General features: G+C 44.0%; 1 protein-coding gene across 13 annotated transcripts in view; it reads left to right on the top strand.

Moving 5' to 3' along the window:
• HDAC4 (histone deacetylase 4) overlaps positions 1-18,952 on the top strand; it is a 267,149-nt gene that overhangs the window by 56,097 nt on the left and 192,100 nt on the right. For 5 of the 13 annotated variants that reach the window (XM_037398251.1, XM_037398245.1, XM_037398246.1 and 2 more), the window contains exon 1: positions 6,593-6,931. The exons of 4 other annotated variants lie outside the window; for them this stretch is intronic. In XM_037398251.1, the coding sequence (XP_037254148.1) occupies positions 6,823-6,931 (109 nt within the window). In that variant the 5' untranslated portion in view covers positions 6,593-6,822. Of the gene's footprint in view, positions 1-6,592; positions 6,932-7,049; positions 7,538-18,952 lie in introns of those variants that run through there. 4 more of the 13 variants (XM_037398248.1, XM_037398250.1, XM_037398247.1 and 1 more) reach the window with 2 other exon arrangements.

Raw genomic sequence — 18,952 nt, 5'->3', positions numbered from 1 at the left:
CCTTAAAAATCAAACTGACTGAACTCAAAGCCCTTAAATGCTCTACTTGACCAACAAAACACAAAGGCTGCAACACGTCATCCTGAATTCCCTAAATACAGCCTGAAAGATACGTAAAATCTTATGGCTGTAAGGACAAAACTACCCCATGGTGCTGACTTGAATATGCAGTATGGCTGAGAGAGAGGCTGCTGCATTGCAAAGGTGTGATTTCTTAATCGCGCTAAGTACAGAGCAACCAAAACATCCGCATGAGCTAATCAAAATGTTGGATGGGATCTTGTGCTGGAGGAGGAGTGTAGGATCTATTGGGACTGTATTGATCAGCAAACTCACAGAAGTTTGCGTCTGCACAAAAAACCCCAGGCCATCCCACCTCCAACCACCAAATCACGTTTTCAAGCATGTCTTAAATGATTTGCATCAAAAAAGTTGAAGAAAGTTCACCTCGGAGTTTCTATGTCTTTGAACCTCATACCAACCTTGTACTTAGGTTGGCTTTTATGAAAAATTTCAAGCTACTTCTAGAGATGCTACAGCTTCTGGTATTGTAATACCTGATTAAACAAACTGGCTAATGCCAAATAATTGTGTACCTGCCCTGGCAAATCTGTAGGCAAGAGCTGTTGCAAATCAAATGCCATATTGTGCCCCACAGGGCTGTCATTTTGCTGAAATGAGTCTAGAAAACAGAGAGGAAGGATCAATACCTTCCTTGTTTCCTGTGTAGGAGAAAAGCTAAAGGTAAAAGGTGCTCTTACTGTGGAAACTTGGGATAGGGTGGTTAGTTGAAGCTTGAAAGAAATGGACCTTGGTCTCCAGGTTTTTGGTTTCTGACTGTATTAGGCAGCAGCTTGTAGGTTGGGCTGTTGCGTAGACCCACCCTCAGAAGTGCAAGCCTTGTGGTTTAGGTTCCAAAAAATTCATCACCAATTCCATCTTTTGGTATAAGGATTTTGTTATATGGAGGCTTTGCTATTTTGTCTCACAGCTAGGTGGGATGAAAGCACAACTCAGAAGAATTGGCCACGTTTCTGGAGGTCAGGTAGGTTTGGTCTCAGCTGCACGTGCTGTCATTAGCTGTGGTGCAGTTTCTCCCTGTGCACCAGGCTTTAAATTTGGATGCTGCCATCTTATATCCATTCCACCTCAGCCCGTAATCGCGCAGTTTGCCAAGTGGCTGTGCAACCCACATGCCAGCTCTGTCTGTTGGGTCTGTACCTGCCTGTTCTGTAAAACACAAATGCTGTTTTCCCAGTGTCTGGTTGGTGGAGTCCTAATCCCAAGGGAGCAAGTTTAGCCAAGGGTCCCTTGGTCCCGATCTGGAAGAGGGAGTCCCAGCACCACCTTGTGTTGCAGAGCTTCTCAGGGCTGGGGGTTGTCCAGCCGTGGCAGGTGAGCTGGCCAGGGAGCCAGGGTGTTGGTGAAAGCTGTGAGAAAACCCCTCCGTCTTATCAGTTTCCCCAAACCTCACTCTAACTGGAAATGTGAATTCACCAGTGTCTTAATATTTGCTGAGGTTTTTTGGCATCACCTTTCCAGTAACGGTAGGATGAAGGATTCAACACACCCCCTGCTATTAGTCCATGCAGGGTGAACTGTCAGAATGATACTTGTCGTCCAGAGTGAATTTCTCCCCTCCCAAACCAGCCAAGATGCACCATATGTTTTGTGCACAAGAACATACAACCTCCAGAGAAAACAGGCAAGAAAGTGCAATTTGAGGGGATGCGTTTGGTCCAATATAGCCAGCTGACTTTCTGTCCTATCTATTTATCCTTTTTATTATATACAATCTAAACCTTGGCAAACTAAAAGGAGACTTAAGCTTCTATTAAAAAATTATATAGGATTTGTTAAAATTTCAAGGAAATGCATAGAATTTTATTTCTTTAAAATAGCGTCGAGTCAGCTCCTCTAATAATGAAGGATGTGTGTTTGTTCTCTGCTTTTGTAAGTCTCGGCCTTCAAGGGAAATGTGTGGCTGGACTAAGAAAAAAAAAAAAAAAAAAGTCGAGGGAGAGTGCTTTGTGGATTGCTATTGAAGGGAGCTGTTAAGTCAAACTGCTGATCCAAGTCAGGCAATTTTTTAAAGCCTGTGTCTCCGGTGGATGGTACTTAAGGACTGTCAGGTTCTGCCTACTCAGACTTCAAGGAGAACATTAATTTTTGCACCAGTTGGTCTCCAGCTCTGCCTGTTGGTCTCTTGCCCCCTTCTGGACAGCCTCAGGAGAAAGCCCATGTCCACAGGCAGCAGCTAGAAGATAGGAGATCCCATGGATAGGAGAAGCTTTCACGTATGTGTAATTGAAAGGTGATGGCATTACTTGAACTTGCGTGTGGGGCCTTTGCTTACATGTTTGTGAGCTGTGCTGAGGAAACATGTCAGTATCGGTGGTGAATCTCAGAGATGCTTGTTGCTACAGGGATGCACTTAGCATCTTTGTCGTAACTTTTAATTTGTCCTTGATGCTGAGACAATAATAAAGGAAAACTGCTAGAAACGGACTTGATTAAAGGCTGATACAAATTAACTTGCAGACTTTGTCAATTTGTCATACTACCACAGTGCTGTGGCAGTCTATTTTCAAATGAAATGTGGGTTTAAATCCGTAAGCCTTTTCAGCCCTACAGGGGAGGAGGTAGCTGATGTCTGCTGGCTTCAGGAAGGCATGAAATTTGTTGCTGTCTTCTGAAGCTGTGAGATTAACTGTTTCACTCCTGCATGATGGGCGCTGAATCACAGATTTAGCGGATTAATCACACAGAGTTTTGCATAGCTTTTACCTGGCCCTTATCCTTTGGCAGGAGGTAAAGGAATGCTAACTAATGTCCTGTAAACAGCCTGCTGGTACAGGAGTAAATTTTGGTGCTGGTTTCAGACGGTGGGTAATGTGCTTGTGGAATATTACCCCCAGATTTCACAATGGATGAAACCTGCTGAGCAAAATGTCATTATCTCCGCTGCGAACCCTTATATGTTTGGGGATTTTTTTTTTTCCAAATAACAATTCTTTAACCTGCAGTCACCTGCAGGCTTGCTGCCACTGCTGAAAAGGATGTTTTCTCTGTGAGCCGAAGCATGGCACAGAGTCAAGTCGATCATTTCACATTTTACCCCAAGGCAGCTGCTAGTTTCTAAAGCTTTGTAATCTTTCCCTAAAAAGATGAGGGAGCTTAGAGGAACTTCTCTCTTCTGGTGGCATCCACGCTGGGGAGGGGGCTTGCTTTCATCCACTCACCGCCTTCCCCCCAACCCCCAACTTTTCCAGTAACTTGCTTGATGCGTGTCTGCATGAAGACTGTAAGACAAGGTCAATAGTACACTGTTTTTTGGGGACATCAGGCAGATTAGCATAGCAATAAAGCTTTATCTGGCTGCAGAAGGGGTTGGGGCTATGTATTCCGGATGGCTGTCAAGGATACAGGGCTTCCCGCACCGCACAGCTTTCACTTGAGGATCTTTGTGCCTTGTGGTTAGTAACTCAGCACGGCATGGGTCCGGCTTGCACAAGGTGGGGCTGTAGTCTGTGCTTTGGGTATCCATGACACACCTGGGACGGGGTGACTTTTGGAATGTGATATATGTTGAGAAAGTGTATTGGAGAGATGTCGTAAGGGGGGAGCAGCTAGTGATACTCTCCTGTGAATTTTAGAAGATGAGGTACTATGATCTTGGACAAGTGCCGGTTTAAGCTTTTGTACTGTTTTGCACCTCATGTTTTTTTCCTTAGAGATATAATGTATTGCCCTTGTGCACAATCCTCACATTTATAAATTTCTTAATCTGAGCATTCATGGAGTGCAGATGTTCATGAAACAGACATTCATGTCTTGAAAACTCCACTTGCCTGTGGTGAATGGGAAGCTTTCCCAGGTAAGCTAGAGCTCACTGTAGTCGGTTCCTGAATAAATAAACCTTTCATCATTTAGGGGAGGAGTGGGGGGAAACACCACCTTTCTGTGATAGATGCAAAGAGCACCTTCCAGATGCTGACATGATGCAGGCGAGTGCAGCACCATCTTCTCTGCTGCTGAGCTCAGGGGCTCGAGCAGTTGGGAGCTCCGTGCAGCAGCTCTTTAGGACAGGTGCCAGGAAAAGGATGTGGAATACAACAATTTTTTGGTATCTGTGCAAGCTGTTTGCCAAATAAAGGTCTGAATTGAAGCAATATCAGTGGCTAATGGGGTTTTAATAGTAAATGGGAATTACTGCTGCTGTTAAATATGCTTATATACGCAAAACACATATTGAACATGCATACATGCATGTATATATCAATGCATATATGCATTTCTTCTGCAGAACAAGCATCTCGCCTCCATGTCCTGTTTGCCCAGAGGGAGAGAGCAGCCAGCAGCGACATGTGCAGGGACACCACTGGTGAAACAGAATAGCTCTTTCACACACAGATATTTTGCATAAAATCAGCTGAGACTGACTTGAGCTTGCTCCTTTTAAGATGTAAAGAGAAAAATCCCCATCCTTCTGGGCACTTCTTGTTCAGATATGGGCTGTGAAGAGGTGAATGACTTCTCATCTGCTGAGGCTGCAGCAAAATGTTTGTGGACTCTGCATTAACATGGAGGTCGAATGGTTTATGGCTCTTTGGGAAGGCAGCTTTCAGGCTCAGAGGGTGGAATAATGGATGTTTAGGTATTTCTGTTCAAACAGGCCTGCTGTTTTAGTGTTGGCTGGTCAGTTGAGATCCTCTAGGTGTTAAGGCAAATGCTCAGATGAGAACCTTGTGAACCCTGAAAGACATCAGGGGAGTGAATGTATGTTCCTGACTAATGCACTACCCTTAGTTTGGTTGTTGTTTTTAAAATTGATGAAAAATAGTCTCTAGCTTTTATGGGGGATTTACGAATGTTTAAGTGGTCACATGGTCCCTGTAAAACGGTGTTCTTCACTCCTCTGTTCAAAGGCATTTTGGTGTAACTGACATTCCTGACTGCTGATTTGGGCGTTAGACGTCTGACCTGTCATCATCTCCATGGGGCACGGCATTACAATTCAGCTGTGCTTTCCACATCATATCGTGGAATAAGCTCCTGTTCGAAGGTGTTTACATCTGAACTAATTGCAATAGAACCCCCCAATTTTTTTTCTCCTCTAAGCTAATGTAGTACACTGCTGCCTCAACTGGAAGAGGTGAGTTTTCTCTAGCAACACCCAGTATTAACCTTTGCGTGTGGTTGTTTGCTACTGTTATTGTATGAATCCCTGAAAAGCTCTGTGAAATAAACATCTCGATCAGCGATGCTGTTGCAGGATAGAGCCAGGACTTGATTCAGCTCTGTGAGATGGGCTTCCAAGTCTCAAGGCATAGTGAAGAAAGAAAGCTCTACTGTCTCTCTTTGTAGTGTCATTCCTGAGAAGTAATATCTGTGGGCTTCTCACCCCTTTCTCCTGAGGTGCTCTGCAAAGGCCCATGGACTTGTTGCCAGGGTTAAGCGTGATGTGCGTGCTTATCACAAAACGAATACTTGTGGTTAAGGACAGAAGCTACTCCATAAAGGTAGAGAAATGAGTTGCTAAACCCAGAGCTGAACAAAGGAGCACAGCAGTGGTGTTCATTGCAGTCATCTCTGCAATAGGTGTATTCTGCACTTTTCCTTCTGTCATCCTGAGAAGCGGAGCTGAGTTATCAGAGCTGAACCAGAGGGAGCTTGCAAGGAGAGGAGGTATTCCTGAGTGTGTCATCCTGCGCTCTCAGCTTCAGTTGCAACACAGTTATAGACTGTATTGCTCAACAGGCAGGCAGCTCTTTAGGTAAGCATTGATTTAGCAATGCACAGCTAGGAAAATTAAACGGGGTAAATCACTGATGGGAAAACAAGTTTGGTGTTGTTTTTTCTCCTCTCTTCCAGCGGCTTCTATCTGTGGAAGAAAGTGAGTTTCAGGGCTCCAAGCTCTGAATGTATGCTAACCAGGTTCCAGCCTTGTTTCTCTCCTCCAAGCTGTCATTAAATTTTAAGATGGAAAAGTGATTAGGTATCATAGTGCAGGGGACATTCTTCATACCATAGAGTTAAACTGTACCTTTTGGGTCCTGCTCTGATGAAGCTCTGAAAATCTGATTAAACTAAAAGAGATGAGATGTTACCTTGTTGATGCCAGGTAGAACAAAGCAGTTACACATATGGTGAACAACTCAGTTGCTTCTTCTCCACCAGTTTGTAGCAGCTTCCCAGCCTGCATTTGCTCCGATACGGTGGCTGGAGTGTGCTGTTGGGTAGCAGCAGCAGCAGAGGCAGGTGCTCTGCTGGGTTGGCCCTGCAGAAGATGTGGCTCCAGTCCTGTGTCCTGCTCCTCCTGTGAGGATGGCAGTGGTAGTAAAAGCAGCTTCCCAGCCTGGCACAGAGCTAGCTTAATAAATAGGTGCAAGAAGACATTTTCTTTCTTTCTTTTTTTTTTTTTTTTTCTCTCCAAGGGGCTGGGAGGGGAAGGAGGGTTGTCTGCATTTCATTATGTTTCCAGACCAGTGTTAATTGCAAAGGCAGATTTAGTTGTAGTCTGTGCATATGTATTTAGCACTAAACGTGAGCCGTTGCAGTAACGAGTTGTTTATCACGTACCTTTGACCACCTCACCCATTGATCTCTGTCTGCACGGTCACCAGCTATTCCTGGTGCTCCAAGCCTGAGCGGCAGCAGTCCCCAGAAGAAGGCGGTCTCACACGCGGTGGTTTGGGTTTTTGCTGCCGGCGTTGATTTTTCCCACAGTCTTAAGAAGTGAAACGCTTCATTTGACATTTGAGGGTTGGTCCTGCACAAGACTGTTTTAAGGCAGGCTGGTTCACAACCCTGCCGAGCGGTATGTTACAGTCCTACAGCACTGAAAAGAGAGAGGTGGTCAGCTTTGGACACGCTGCGTTTGCTTCCAGGGCACAACATAGCTGTGTCTTCTATGCAGAGATGCAGAAAGGTAAGGATAAAATTACAGAAAATAGCAACCTTTGGAAGTGGAAGTAATAGCTTTAAAAGAAATCAGACCGTTTTTTCTGAAAACAGAACCAGTGTACCAAGTTTACCGTCAAAATATTGATAGAGACTAGTGTAGATATGCTTAAGCAAAGATTTACGGTGAGCGAAACAGAAAATTTGCTTTGTTTTTTTAAACAGCAGAAGAATAGTGTGGAAAGAGATTACCGCTCTCTGCTGTGTCTGCATACAGCTGCACGCGAAGGCTTTGCAGCTGTATTTTCTGAACATCTTTCCAAAACTCACCTAGAGTTCCCAGTTAAAGACCTTGCAGCTGCTAACAGCTCTGCCGTTTGAGAGCAGCTGCCGTATTGACAAGTGCATTTTTATCATGGGAGATGCCGGTGGAGTGGAAATGAGCAAGAAACAACTGTTTATATAATCTGTGCCGTATAGATCAATTACTGCGAAAACAAGCTGTTCGCTTGTCTGCAGCAGCATGCACCTTGAACTGTGCTGGCTATAAATAGCTGCAACACCAAGCAGCAGCGTCTTCCGAGAAGTGCCAACTTGAGCGCCTTTGTGTTCTCCTGGTGCAAGCAGGGACGCGGTAAGTGGCTCTTTTAAGTGAGAGTAGTTCCCACAGTGGTGAAAGCAGGTGCCGCGAGAGTCTCTCTACTCCCACTTGTTTTTTTGGGGGGTGGTGTGTGTGTTGAAACGTGTTCCTGCCTTACCTGGAGCTCTGCTATACTGAATTTCATGCATTAAATAACGCTTCTTCTTTCGTCCCCTAATTGCCAAACTGGTACTCAAGCAATATAAATGATTTATTAGCGAAAGCTCTTCGGGGACTCTTGTAGCAACTCCTGTTCCTAGTCTGTCTAGAAAATTCTTTGCAGTTTTATGTTAAATATGTGGAGGTGGTGATTCTTTAAGTCATGATTAAAACCGCACCTGTCAGCAACGTGCTTGAGGTCAGCTCTGGACATACGTTTCTGCATGGAGGTCTTAATACTTTATTTAAGTGGCTGATATGTTTTGAATCAGGCAGAACCTTTGGCAAGCTTGCCAAAAAAACCACCAAACCAGTACTAAGAGCGTCGGCTACAAAATAGAGAGAGGAGTCAAGGCACTGCAGCCTTGACCCATGGTGTTTATGGTGATCCCTGATTTTTAATTACTTCATCCCTCATACTAGTAACTCATTACACAGACAGTAAAGTTTTCATGTTCCTAAATTGTACCGTCAGCCATACTTCCGCAGTAAGCTTTTTGGAGCCAGATGAAGACATTGATGACCGTGTCAAGGACTCTGCTCTTGCTGACTTCCAGTAAATTGGGATGTTTTTCTTTACCATAACAGGGCTTTGGGAAGTTCTTACGGGACCATTCCCACTGAAGTTATATTGGGGAGTCCTGGGAGGGTTTTGCTGTGCTGCAGGATCACTTGTTTGGGTAACTTCCTGACGTAACAGGACTCTGGCAATTTAGCAAAACAATTTCCTTTCCATAATCATTATCTATTATTCCTTTCTCTATTCCTCCTCCTTTCTATTTCTAAAGCAGAGGTTCTCTAATGTCAGACAGAAGGGCTCAAGCAAAATCTTTTAGGGGTTTTGCATTCTTTCTTTCTTCCAAATCAGGTTTTCAAACATCATCCCTGCTTTAAATTTCTAAAACAAAAACCCCCAACCAAACAATAAAAACCCCAAAGCAAGCAACCTATACTTCTGCTTCAGGTTTGATAATTGGAAATTTATATGCAACTCTTCCAGAGGTGTGAGCATAGTTCCTTGTACCGATGTCTTTAATCTTGTTTGCTGTTCTGAGATCTCTAACGTGGCAATAAATTATCTAGCGCTGCCCTTGCTGCTTATCCAGTTCTTGCCACCACTTAAAGTTAATTGAGGTGGTGGGGGCAACACCCTAGAAAAGATCTGCACTCTGAATATACTTCTCATATTTATGTAGCATATATGTTTTATTGGCTTTAGTTTTTAAATGTGCCCTTTATTCACAAGTGGTAAAGCTGGAAGAGCTGTCCTGGTCATGCCAAACAAGTGTCAATAAAACCTTCAACCACATTACTCACTAGATGCTGTAATTTGCTGTCTTTTTTTTTTTTTTTTAAATAAATTCAAGACTGTTAGAAGACAGGTGTTTGGGAGAAAGGAAGGTAGGTTGTTATTGCACAGGTATAAAAATAAAATCTCCACTAGAAGTGAGACCCCTTGTAAATAAACAAGACAGCCTTTTTTCTTCCCAATTGTCAACTGGTCTCATTGCCGTATCCTAATTACTGGTAGTAAGTTGTCTGGCTTTGGTTGTGAATGGTGCTTCTAGAGGCCTTTTTCTTTTTTTTTCTTTTCTTTTTTCTTTTGTTGTAGCATGCAAAGAAGCTCTTCCTTGTAGGGGTACCAGCGTGCTAGGCTTGTCTGGAAGACTTCTGAGGCAACTGGAAAGCATGACGAAAATAGGATTTGCTTGGGAGAACTGTTTTTGAATTCTGTTCTTGAACAGTTTTAACCTCTGGTGATGTGTAAGCCCTCTAAAAAAAAATCAAATTCAGAAGAAATGACCTCAGGTTGCACCAGGTCTTTTCTCTGTTTGCAAAAAACCCAGAAAGATACCCAAACCAAAAAACCACCACCAAAACAAAAAGACAAAAAGTAATGTTTTTAAGAACTGAAATGGTTTTAGCCCACTCTGAGTTAGTTTGCTGTTTGATATCAAATAATCTTCCCATAATTTTAAAGGGGACAGCTGCATCTAGCAAAGTTTTTAGGCGGCCAGGCATCCCTTAAACTTTTTTTTTTTTTTTTTAAAATCTTTCTGCCAACAATGTTCCTCAAACCATGCTTTGTGCCAATCTAGGGCAGTGGAAAAATCAGTGGGGTGGGCGGCTGTGGGGTTGGCTGGTCAGTGGGGTCCCAACAGTGGCATTTCAGAAGCATCTTGAGTATTGCTTATGGTTTAGGTGAGTCCTATAGGAAGTTCTTGAGCTGTACGATGGTGGGGATCCTGAATTGCCTCTGGCTTCTCAAAGGGAGCCCAGAGTAGCTTGAAGTAGCACCAAAGCCCCTAAAAAGCCAATAAAATGAGGTATTTGACATAAGAGCAAACAAAATGTGCAATAATGACCTTGTTTGGGAGGAGATGAGGGACAAAGTCGTGGGGGTGGTACTGCACCAACACTTGTTTCAGTACTGGTGTCTGGAGTTTCCCCCACTCCCCATACATAAGCATGAATAGTGTGGTGTTTAGGTGGCAAATATGGGGAAAGTGCTTTAAATCAAAATCACTTCCCACCCTATAAAAATCTTCAATTTTCTAATGCTAGTAATTGGATTGTGTGAAATCCTAAAGCCTTTGAGCAAAGTCAGAATCCATGTTGCCTGGTGGTATTCCTTTTGAGTCTGTTTTTACTGGTTTTGTGAGTTAAAGTCATAATTTTATTTGTGATATAACAATACATAATGCCCTTTATGAAAGTAATTTTTCATTAATCTTGATGATGAGAAAACTGTGGTCATGGGTGTACAAAGTATAAAACTTCTGATGTTAAAATATGAGGAAAAACTGAAATACAAAACGGTGATGGAATTGCTTTGAAATAATTTTTTTGTCTCTCTTCTCGAGGTGTCAATGAATGCTTAAGCATTCTTTGCAGCTGGGAAAAATGTTTTGTTTTTAATTTTGGCCCTGCTAATAAAGTCTTGTCATGTATGTCAATGAAGTAGAAAGAAAATTACTACAGAGCTAACTGTAGGTTGTCATTAAAGCTGATTTCCTGCATTAAGCCAAAAACAACGCAAGATTTCATTTCTGGACTTCCTAAATATGTTAGTCATACTGATGGTTTCCTAAAACCCAAACCCTAAGAGCTATTGAAATTTGCTATATTTGAAAGTATTTATTTGCTCTTGTCTGTCACCTTGTCCTGATCTTCATGTGTTATCTTCTGCTGCCTTCTCTATTTTTAAGATAATGTGTATCGGCTTCCAGCTGTTGACACTTGCAGACAGCTGGTTGTAGGGTCCTGCCTGCAAAAATCCCTTCCTTTCTTCATTCGGCCAAGGAAATAAGAAGCGATCTGTTGTTCGGAGAGCACAGCTGAAGTTGCGTCCTGCCAGGCTCTTGGGCAGCAGTGTAACGGGGTGTGTGGGGGGGGTGGGGGGCGCAGGGAATCTGCCGTAACTGCCTTGGGTGCAGATTAGGTTGCTCATAGCAATTGAGAACTCAGTACTACTCGAAAAAAAGTCTTCCCACCAGATAATTTAAAGAGAGAAAAGGGAGTTTCCTGGGAGCTAACTATGAAAAATAGCAGTTCTTAGGTTTTGGAAGCTCAGATTAAAGAGTCTGTTCTAGTGCAGTCCCTTTGATAGCACCTCGTTGTCTGCAGCCTTAATTGCGTTTTTGGGTGTCTGTTATCTCAGTGGCTTGTAATACCTGCAGCTCTAGAGTCTATTCAGCTGTCCTGGCTCGTATGTTTGACATAGCACTTGAAACCAACGTGGAACCAAATGTGTTTATACTGAAAAATATTGAGTCAAATTAGCTTTTTAATCTACTTCTTAGCAACGTGCCACAGCGCTTTATCAACTAACTTCATGAGAGTTTTCTGCTTTGAGTTGTGTTTTCCTAATGATGACTAAATCAGAAACCGAGGAGGGGTGACAACTGCAGCGCTGCGGTATTAAGCTTGCTGTAATTTACTCTTTCATGGTAACGTGTTTCCGAGAAATCTTCTTTCCTTGTTTTCTGCCCCCCCCCCCCCCCCCCCCCCCCCCCCCCCGTCTAATTATTTTCATCCTGGTGAGTTAGATCTGATATTCTTGTGTTGGTGGGATGGCTTGTCCTTAGGCTGGTCCCAGCTGCAGCGATGTGGAGATGTTGAACTTGAGCACCTCCAGCCTTTGGGACTTGTGCCTTTTGAGCCAGGTGGAAGGGGGTGTATTACTGAAAGCTCTTACTCTTCAGTTTAAGTGGCTTCTTTGTAGCGGAGCAGCACTGTTTAAATACGGCAATGAGTAAGTGGCAGAGGGTCCAGGCTGTGGAGGGGCCCTGGGTGGGCAGCTCGGTGCAGGAGCAGACCTGGTGACATGGGCTGTGTCCATGCTGGGAAGGGGCTGGTGCTGGAGGGTGGGCATGTCTCACAGGGGCTCGCTTTGCATCGGCTTTGATCTCCTTGTGTGGACTGAATATCCATGAGTGGAGAAAGTCCATTAGGCATGCTCTCAGAGTACCTTTTCTGGGTTAATTTTTCTGCAGAGAAATCTAGTTTGTGTGCTGAAATGTCCCTGAGTAGGAACCAGAACGTGGCTTAAGTGGTGAGTCCCAGGAGTTGCCCTTTTGAAATGCAGTGGCCCAAATTGAAATGTTCATGTGGATGTGCCCTGTGTCTAAGGTACTTGCTGTTTCGGCTCCGTTTTCTCCCAGGATCCTGGATGATGCTGCCAGCTCGATTTAGTGGTTGGGTTTTTTTGTTTTTTGGTTTTTTTTTTTTTTTTCCCATCTGACTTTAAGAAAATGGTGGGAGGAAGTGAGTCTTGTGGACTAGCGATGGTGGGCACTTCCATTGCTTAGCCTTCTCTTTACACACTCCTGAAAAAAGCTGGGGGAGCTACTTTCCCTGGGTCATTGCAAGACAGTGGGGTCCATGCTGCAGCTGAAAGGAGAGGTGAGGAGCTGGGAAATGCAAGTGGTGATGGCAACACCAGGAGCTGGAGGGCTGTGGGTGATGCATGGATAAGGAAGTCTCTTTTGAGAGCTCGGGTGCAGAACATGGGCTTGTTCCAGCAAAGCCGGCACAGAATCCAGAGGCTTTGGGTTGGTAGCAGAGCTGAAGGTGGAGGAGAATCTGGTGCAGGCCACTGGGCAGATCTTGACACCTTTTTCCAGTCCCTCAAAGGGAAAGATGGTGTCTCAATAGGCACATTGCTGGAGAGGAGGTACATGTTGTTCTGGGTGCCTTGGGAACCTGAGTATCATCAAGGTGCATCTTGGATTTAAGAGTCACTTCAGAAGTCATGCTTGTTTGGATCTTCCTACCTACAGTCACATTTGTTTTGAAATGGTTTATGAAAAGATTAGTATGAAACAATATCTTTGGTTTATTTTGTGTTGTTGACAGGATCTTTGTATATTCTCTTCTGTTTCCTAATTGTTTGCAGGAACATAATGGTGTCATTTTCATGAGTTAATTGCGGTAGAAGTTTGTATGCTCTCTTTGTGTGTGGTGGGGAGAGCTACAGCAGCACAGCACCAGCCTGCTGCTGATGTCAGGGACCCTCCTGTGGCCTAGCAGCTCGTTCCCCCAGTTCCCACCCTCTTCCAGCTAGGAGGAGAACCGAGGCCTTTGATCCATGCTGTTTCTCCCAAATTTGAAAATCCAGAGTCTAGCCAGGTCTGACTTCCCTGAGCGCTTTCCTAAGCCCTGTGGGTGTGGGGTAGGGTACCCATCTCTACTTGTGGGGCAGACGGGGCTTTACTGAAGTAAGAAGTGTGCTTCTGGCTCAACCATTTTCCTGAAAAAGGATGTTGGCTCCTTCAAGAGAGGGCTGCAGCTGCCTAGTGGTATGGTATGGCTCAAGACTGCAGGCTTTCCAACTGGGCTGCTCGAGGATGAATTTATGGAGTCGGGTCATGTTTGCCATTCATGGTGTCTTTTCTCGGCAAGGTGGATTGAGATGCATGGAGAGTATAGAAAGATCCGAGGTTTACCTACGTCGGTGAATAGCCTATGCAGAGCCTGCGTGAAGTGCAAGGAAAGTGGGACCAGTTCAGGGTCAGCAAGAAGAAGAGTTGTAGCTTGGGGTCAGGTCAGATGCTGCATTTTTCTCTTTCCTCAAGGCACCCTTATGAAACGGGGCAAAATGGTTTTGTCCCCAGCCACAGACCTGTCTGATCCTGCTCTTCATGCTCCTGTGAAGCTCATGGGAAAGGAAAAGAGAAGGGGGAATGTCTTTACTGTGGAGGGAGAGGGAGTAGACTTAGGTTGGGAATAGAAAGGTCAAAATACATGTCTGATGGTGTGGCAGCCCTACTGTCAAACTGCAGGAAATCAGTGGAGTCTGGTTACGGGTTATCCCTGAACTCCGCTGGGATTATGCCTTAACTGTATTTGACATATTAATCTTTCCTGCCAAGCTGTAGGGAAGTACAGCAAGATGCTAATTACACATTTGTGCCTGAAGATTTATTACAACTCTGTTACCTAGGAAAATCCAAAATGTCTTTTAGGGGGGAGGAAGGGGAATAAAAACCCCCACACCTTATTGTGAGTGGTCTGCGATTGACTCTAATGCCTTTCATCATAGTGCCGAGCATTTGAGTGCATCAGCGACTTTGTCCACATGCTGTTTTTATGCAAGTGTTACGGTCTGACAACTATGAATCACCCGCTCAGCTCTTGATTTGCGTCAATCAAACCACATTTAAGAGAGGCTTTGTTCGCAGTTTGGAACACAAGACTGAGGCAAGTGTGCGAGCCACTGCTTCGAGCAGATCCTCTTGAAACTGGGTTCAATGGTCGAGGCTCAGACTCTGGGGAGAGACCCTGTGGTTTAGGTGGGAGATGAGAAGTTGCTGTTCTTTTCCTTTCAATCCCTCAGACCTCTCTGAACTCTTTGAATGTATAGGTTTGGGCATGTGTTCAAGAGAGCGATATCTGCAGGTTTCTTTGTGCAAGCACGTGGTTTATTCCCAAGGTTGCTGTGATGAGTGTATTTATGTAAAGGGATACAGATTTGTCTTTACATTTAATTATTTGGTGTCGGTGTTGTGTTTTTTCTTTTTCTTTTTTTTTTTTTTAATAAGAAAACTCCAGTCAAGTTGAACCTGTTAAAGAATCATCTTCCCATATCTGCAAACATGGGAGTCCTTTCCTGCAGAATTATCTACACTTTTAGACAGTAGGTTTGTACTTTCTGACCTAGAAACGGTGACTGCAGCAGGATCGCGAGCCAGGCAATGTCAGCGCTGAAATGGAGCTCCCACCTCGAAGCGGACTGCAAGCCCAGAAATAAATCCCTTTGGCAAACTCAGGCTTGGGGTGGGACATGACTTCATGGTGCTAATGTGCAGAATGTCTTTTGGAGAGGCGTTACAAAAAAAGCAACAACCCCAAACCCCACAACAGTCTTATCAGCCCTTTGTTTAAAATTGCTGGTACCTAGCTAGAGATCTTTGAAATAGTTATAAGGCTGTTCCTGGAAATAAGCTGAGCTTTTATTTGTTCCCTTGTGAAACCCTCTTGGTGAAGGTTTGTCTAGCAGTTAGGAAAACTGTAAAGCGTATGCTGTCTTGCGTGCAAGGTCCGCTGCAAATCCTCTTGTTTTGTTTTTAATTTCAATTCCCCACCGCCCCCCTTAGTATCTTTCTCGCACTTGTAGGTGAGAGTGACGATATTCCCTCCTTTCATCACTCCTCCCGGCCTTCAGGACCCCTATCTAAGGTCCTCCCTAGCTCTGATGCTCCTGCACAAGCATGTTCTGTTTTCCATTGTCCTAAACCCACCCCTGACCTAGTTCATTCTCAAACCACTTCCCTGCCTCTTCCTCTCTCCACGCTTTCAGCTCATCGAAGTCTCTTCTTCTTCTTCCCGTCCCCCTTTGGCACCAGTCCTTGTGCTCATCAAAACATTGATCTCATGGGCTGTAGGCCTGCCAGCATAATAAGGCCACCGCTCTTCCAAACGCTCCCCCCCCGGCCCTTATAAACACAGAAACTTTTTCTTCATTAGACTTGCTCTCACTATTTTTCAGGCTGAAATTAGAGGATTAATTCCTGCTTTCCTGCTGACAGTCATGGAAATGAGCTAATTTCCAAGTGTCAGGATGCCGATCCTTATCTCATTCAGTTCCCAAAGAAGGTAATAAAATAACTATAAGAATAAATTGCTGTGGCAGATGCAGCACATGGGCATATGGCAGTCTATTAATTTCTGATGTTCTACCCAACTTTTAAAATAAATCAATAAATGTTGATAAAACACTAGAGAGCACGCAGGGTTTTTTTCTCTGCCCCTATTTTCCTCCTCTGGACTTTCCGTTCATAAATTTTGACTGGTTTTAATTGTCTGGTTTTTGGACAACCTTGGTGTTTCCCTGTGGAAATGAATACTTAACAGGCCTGCTTGCCTCTTTCTTCAGGCTTGGGGATGTCATTGCTGGGTGGTTTTAATCCTTGGAGGCAGACTAGCAAGGAGGTAACTGTTTAAATCGGTTCCTACATCATGTATTTGCAGTATGGTAGTTCATAGTATGTAAGAAATTACTTGGGTAATAGAGAAGAAACAATCTTTCTGAATGCTGCAGAGGACCTCATCAACCCTTACCACTTTTTTCCTTACCCAACTCCCTTTTTTTCTCTTTCTTTTTTTTTTTTTTTTTTTTTTCTTTGTGTTATAATAAGTCACCCCCATGCTCTTCCATATCCTTACACTGGTCAACGTGATGGACTCTTCTTGTCCACATTGTGTGGTGACAGAAATGTTCCATGAATTTGCTAATGCTTACGGATTATATGACTGAGAAACCTGTTTTTCTTTATATATTATTAATGAAACAGAAGTAGCTTGCTTGAAAAGCCTGGTCATACTGCTCTGTTCGTTGGTCCTCCTGGTCTAGTGATGGCAGAGCTATGGTGTGGATGATGTTGGTGCTTACCACGGTGCTGCTGTCCAGGTACTTGGGTTTGCTCTGCAGTGTTTCTGCTGCTCAATTATTGCATATAGGAAAGGTGACTGTAAAATAGAGAAAATTAAAAATAATAACAAAAAATGAAAACTTCTCTTGAAAGTTTGTTTGAAATCCTGTGTTGATCCCTTCTCTTTGATTAAATATGTGTTGGAGGAGATGTTTGGGAGGGTACGTATGGAACTGCATCACAGTATCACAGAATGGCTGGGGTTGGAAGGGACCTCTGGAGATCATCTAGTCCAACCCTCTGCTAAAGCAGGTTCACCCACAGCAGGTGGCACAGGATTGCCTTTGAATGTGTCCAGAGAAGACCCCACAGCCTTCTCCGGGCAGCCTGTCCCAGCGCTCTGTCACCTTCAAGGCAAAGAAATTCTTACTCATATTCAGATGGAACTTCTTGTGCTGCCATTTGTGTTCCTTGCCCCTTGTCCTGTTGCTTGGTGCTGCTGAAAAGGGCCTGGCACCATCCTCTTGATGCTCACCCTTAAAATACTTTTATACATTGATACCTTTTCATTCTTGAGCTTTTTTTTTATTATTTATTTTAAGTGACACCATCCTTTTTTTGTATACTTGAGGAGGACAACTTTAAGAAGGGACTTGTTATCATTGTGCTTTATCACAAACAGCCACGTGCAGACATAGCTTTTACATAAGGAAAAAGAAAGGGTGTGCAAGTTACGTTAGTTCCCCCTTGGTGTCGAGGAGCACTTCAGGGAGGTGCCCTTAGGCAATCTGGCTGCACTTGTAGATGTGTAGGGTGGGAGACTGGACAGAAAAGTTAACTGGAGCCAGGTGGTTCCCTAGAGCAGAAATTCTCCTCTGGTTTGTGGGATATTTGGCAAATTCCGGTTTAATGAAGTACAGATGTGCGTTCCTAGCACCTTCTGACTCTCCTCGCCTTGCAGGTCTTCACTGGCTGACAAGTGGCTGCTTAATCTCTGGTGCTTTCGTGGGTATTTGGCCATCTAACCCTGCTTTACAGGCTAACAAAACTGCAAGAAGATAACCTAAAACCAAAGAGTAGTTGGTGATACGCCTAGACTGATGCTGTTGTCAGAAGGGTATTTCCCTGCTAAGAAGTTACCAATGTTGTAAACATCAACGGTCACCAGCTGCAGTGACTAAATTGTTTTTAAGCACCATTTGAACTTTGATTTATGAACAACTGCATTTCGAAATTAGGAAATGGCTGCAGTTAAGACTAATGAATAAAAGAGCAGTGTGTTACAGAAGGCTTTGAAGAAAGACTGTTCCTGGACTTAGGAAAGGGAGGACTTGCAAAACCAGCATAGTACTGGGCTAGGTTTTTTTTAAGGCTGCACGTGACCAGTTCAGTGGTCAATCCCCAAATGTCTTTTACCCGTGCAAGCTTTGAAATTTGTAAGAATGCAGGTCTTAACCCAGCAGCTGCTTTATGATGAAGTGTATTTCTGATTTGGCAAACCAGGAACTCGGCGTTACAAGAGGAGATGCACAGCCAGCGGTGCCCGCTCGGCTGGCGGAGGGAGCTGGGCTGCTTGTTCCCCGTGCCACGCACAAAACAGGGGCCTTGGTGACACGAGTGGCACTTCACTATGGCAGTGAGCTTGCCCAGGCTTTGATTCCGCTCCGTTGCCACCGCAGGCTGCGGTAATAACACTTCTCCCTCCAAAAACAAGATGAGAGGACCTTGAACAGTCCTGCTAGAGGTCTGTCTTTAGGAGAGCTGGTTGGCACGAGTGTGTCAGGTCAAGGCAAATCTAGGGCCAGGGAAGAGAGGAGGGTTTTCATAAAAGATCCCGACCTGTTTGTCCGAATCAAACAGTCAAAGTGGGACGTGTTTCAAGTTTGCCTTGCTTTTGTGGTAGCTTGTGGCCTGGCGTATGGGAGAGGCAGAAAGCTGTGCTGAGGAAGGAATCGTCCCCCCTGAGAAGACCCAAATGCAAGGGGAAAGTTTGGATCAGTCAAGCCGTGCTTAATTTTGGCACCTTCTTTGTGCTTCATCTCCATTCCTAACTCTGTATCCTAAACAAGCTGAAAAAGTAGGGGAAATACTTTTTCCATCTTAAACCAAAGGAAAGGTTTTGGTAGTACTTCAGTGGAAATTAAAGTTAAATCTTTCTATTAGCTTGACTTAAGTGGAAATTGTTAAATACTCTGGGATGCTGTCATCCTGTAACCTAAAACTGCAGCTTGAAGGTTTTCAGGCTGTTTTTGCTTTTCTTCACCAGCTTTTCGAGTCCTTGAGTTGCTCGTTGATTTTTTGAAGATAAGGTCTTCGAAACAAAAAATCTTCCATGTTGTTTCTCTCTCTCTCTCTCTTTTTTTTTTTTTCTTTTTTT

This window comes from Falco rusticolus, chromosome 8 (assembly GCF_015220075.1).
Source record: "Falco rusticolus isolate bFalRus1 chromosome 8, bFalRus1.pri, whole genome shotgun sequence".
In the NCBI taxonomy this organism is placed as follows: domain Eukaryota; kingdom Metazoa; phylum Chordata; class Aves; order Falconiformes; family Falconidae; genus Falco; species Falco rusticolus.
The sequence above is the reverse complement of the archived record's forward strand: the minus strand, read 5'-3'. Positions and strand labels throughout refer to the sequence as shown.